The sequence below is a fragment of the Triticum dicoccoides genome, chromosome 7B (assembly GCF_002162155.2).
Source record: "Triticum dicoccoides isolate Atlit2015 ecotype Zavitan chromosome 7B, WEW_v2.0, whole genome shotgun sequence".
Lineage (NCBI taxonomy): Eukaryota > Viridiplantae > Streptophyta > Magnoliopsida > Poales > Poaceae > Triticum > Triticum dicoccoides.
This window is the reverse complement of record NC_041393.1, coordinates 134,004,602-134,008,283: the sequence shown is the minus strand read 5'-3', so window position 1 is coordinate 134,008,283 and position 3,682 is coordinate 134,004,602. Positions and strand designations below refer to the sequence as shown.

The following is a 3,682-nucleotide window of genomic DNA, read 5'->3' as shown; positions in this document are numbered from 1 at the left end:
GTGGATGTAGGCACAGAAGTATTTTTTTAGTACCGCTCGCAAGCAGTAGTACCTCTACCATTTGCGGTAGTACCGTGAGGTCGAACGGTAGTACCGTGAGGACGAGCGGTAGTACCGCTCCGGCGGTTCTACTGGCCTTTTGCCTCCTCGCTGTTGTCTTTCAAAGGGGTTCTACCGCCCTAGCGGTAGTACCGCTCCTTGGAGCGGTAGTACCGCTCTGTGCGGGCTGTGAGTATAACGGTTGGATTTTTCCACACCTATAAAAGGGGGTCTTCTTCCCCATTGAACCTTATCCCTCGAGCTCGTGTTCTTCCCCCATTGTTGACCTTCTTCGAGCTTGCTATCTCTAAATCCCTCCAATGATTCTTGCTAGTTCTTTAGGGAAAAGAGAGAGGAGATCTAGATCCACGTTTCCACCAATCACTTTCTCCTCTTAGTGAGGGGAACCCCTTGGATCTAGATCTTGGAGTTCTTCGTGTTCTTCTTTCGTTCTTCCTCTCATTTTCCTCCCTAGCATTAGTTGTTTTGGTAGGATTTGGGAGAGAAGGACTTGGGCACTCCGTGTGCCCTTGCCATTGCATTTGGTGCATCGGTTTGAGTTCTCCACGGTGATACGTGGAAGTGAAGTTTGAGAAGCTCATTACTCTTGGGTGTTTGGGCACCCTAGAGCTTGTTCCTCTTGGGTGCCTTGGTGCCCTAGACGGCTGGTGGTGTTCGGAGCTCAATCATTGTGGTGTAAAGCTCCGGGCAAGCGTCGGGGTCCCCAATTAGGTTGTGGAGATCGCCCCGAGCAATTTGACGGGTTCCGGTGACCGCTTGCCAAAGTGTACGGGTTCGGTGATTGCCCCAAGGGTCGCCATTTGTACGGGTTCGGTGACCGCCCTCAAGGGTCCCTTAGTGGAATCACGGCATCTTGCATTGTGCGAGGGCGTGAGGAAATTACGGTGGCCCTAGTGGCTTCTTAGGGAATATTGTGCCTCCACACCGCTCCAAACGGAGATTAGCATCCGCAAGGGTGTGAACTTCGGGATACATCGTCGTCTCCGCGTGCCTCGGTTATCTCTTATCCGAGCCCTTTACTTATGCACTTTACTTTGTGATAGCCATATTGTTCTTCATCATATATCTTGCTGTCACATAGTTGCTTATCTTGCTTAGCATAAGTTGTTGGTGCACATAGGTGAGCCTAGTTGTTGTAGGTTTTGTGCTTGACAAATTGACCGCTAGGTTTATTCTGCATTTGTTCAAGCCTCTACCGTAATTATTTTAAAACGACTATTCATCCCCCCCCTCTAGGCGACATCCACGATCTTTCAAACACCATCTGTGCAAAGCACCGTACATGTGCAGAATAAACAGTTAAGAAAAAACTAGTCCCCTTTTGGTCACATGGGCCGAGTTGCACTGTCTGAGGTGGCGAAGTTGAACGGCCTGTGCGCTGCTCATCTCTTCTCTTCGTGGTGAGTGATTTTTGAACTCCTTCGGTAGCCGTACATGAACTTCTCGCTTCATAACATGAAAAATATCTCGCATGCACCAATAAACAAAACGGAGAACAAAATTCCTATGCATATATATCGCTAGGAGGTCAACTTGTACATATATTATTGAACTGACCAAATTACTGTCGGCGAACCACCTCACATTTAAATCAAGTTTGATGCTCATACATAAAGTAACAATGAAGAATTTAGTCTGTGAAGCAAACCATTTAGCTGCTTTTTTTTTACCCCACTAGGTTTTCTCTAGCTAAAACCAAAAGGATTTTATCCTTCTGAGCAATGAACATGCAATCTCCAACTCACCATTTTTCTTTTCATCTTCTTCCTTGTGTGACCAAATCCCAAGATCTACTACTGCTAGCAACTTCATTTGTAAAATAAAATCAAAACCAAACGTCAGCAGTTGGCCTCCAGAACGAATTTGGCTGCAGTGCACTGAAAAGCTCTCTGAATGTGCTAAAAAAATCTCTCTGAACCTTGATTCCGTATTACCTCTGAAATGCATTCCGGCTAAAAACTATCGTGTGCCTTGCTTCCGCAAAATAGGACGAGCTGGTTCGTTGATGGTGGTGACTGAAACACAAGGCTCTATAGAAGCACACAAGAAGAATTAGCACTTCACGACTTTGACGCATTTTGGAGAAGGAAACTCTCTTTTCCCAATATTTGAAGTACCTGTGAAACTGAACCAACATATTACCACATCCAACTTTTTTGCACCTGCAAATACGTCTGAACTTCAGACAAGAAAATCACTTAGAAACAATACAGAAACTGGGCATTGTACAGTCGCAGGGAACACCTGAAACCTCCCATCAGAGGCTCGCCGCTGCTGGATCCCGCGCGCCCGTGCTGGGGGCGGTGGAGTGGCTGTGGACGTGAGTCCAGGGAGGAAGGAGGCAGGGGGGATCTCCGGCTGTGCTCGACGGCGCTCAGGTGATGCACCACCCGGCCGACGCTGGGAGGAAGGAGGCAGGGGGTCTCCAGCGGGGGCCTCCAGGTGGCGCGTTGTGGCCTTGGGAGGCGACGGCAGTGCGCGGGATCCATGGACAGGCGGCGGCGCGTGGGATCCAGGGCCCGCCGGCGGCGCTCGGGATCCAACGCCTGGCAACAGCACGCAGGGGAAGATGGCGGCAGCGGCGCATTGGAGCCGGTCTGGACCCGACCTTGGGGAGGCGCGCCCGCCGAGGGAGGAAGCGGGAGGCTCGCCGGCCGTTGGGATTAGGGGGATGCTCGCTGGCCGTTGGGATTAGGGGGAGGCGTGCGGCGGCGGGGATGGTGGCGGCTGGGAATCGGGGAGAGTGGGGAGAGGTGGGGAATAGTGCGAGAAATTTGCACATTTCTTTTCCAAGTTCGGCGTATGTCTCGTAAACCCCTCCCCCGCGTCGTCTCCTCCGAGGCGACTCGGGGGCCATCCCTAGCCGCCGCGTTAGGCCCCCCCTCCCTTCCCCACCCCTCCGCCGCCGTCAGAGGAGCCCATCGGCGCGCCCGCGCGGCTCTGACGAAGGTGGCGGCGGGGATCTCGGCGGCTCCACCCCGTGTGGAGGGCCTCGGCTTCCGGGGCGGCGGCCCCGGGCGGCGGTGCGCGTCGCGGCCTGTGCGGCGGGCGGCGGCGCCGGGTGTAGGTGGGCTGCCTCCCCTCGCTGGTCGCTGTGCCATGGAGAAGTGGCGCCTGTAACTTCGATCTACTCCAATTCGCGTCGATCCCGGTCCCTGGTGGCTCTGGTCGGCAGTTCTTGGGCGTCGGCTGCGCGGATCTGGTGGGTGGGTGCGGATCCGGGGGAAATCCCTGGCCAGCGCGGCGGCCACACCGAAGACGTCGCCTCTGGGCGTCGTTTCCCTTGTTGGAGGCTTCGGTGGGATTCCTCTTCCTTCCACCCTACCCATGAGCTCAGGTGAAAGCCTTAGGTCCCCTTTTCCTGGCGACAACGGCATTTTGGTGGCATGTTCCTTCCCGAAGGTGTCGTCCAGGGATGGCTCAAGTGGTGGTGGAGTTGGGTGTGGTTCGACGGCGGTTTGGTGGCCTGATCTCATCGTGGGCATCCTGCTATGGTCCAGGTGTGGAGTGCTTCAACCTCTGGTGCAAGGGGATTGGGGTCCCTGCCTCAGTGCCAGCGGTAGGCCTTCGGCGTTAGCGATTCCGATCCTTGACCGGGGCATGGTGTTGCATCCTTTTGGCC

General features: G+C 54.3%; 1 protein-coding gene across 1 annotated transcript; it reads right to left on the bottom strand.

Moving 5' to 3' along the window:
- Positions 1 to 1,632: 1,632 nt before the first annotated feature.
- Positions 1,633 to 2,691, bottom strand: LOC119341742. Its single transcript, XM_037613597.1, has 3 exons — positions 2,305 to 2,691; positions 2,178 to 2,222; positions 1,633 to 2,090 (listed from the first exon to the last, which is right to left on the bottom strand). The coding sequence occupies exons 1-3, from the start codon at positions 2,547 to 2,549 to the stop codon at positions 1,991 to 1,993; spliced, it is 390 nt and encodes a 129-aa protein (XP_037469494.1). The 5' UTR covers positions 2,550 to 2,691; the 3' UTR covers positions 1,633 to 1,990.
- Positions 2,692 to 3,682: the final 991 nt, after the last annotated feature.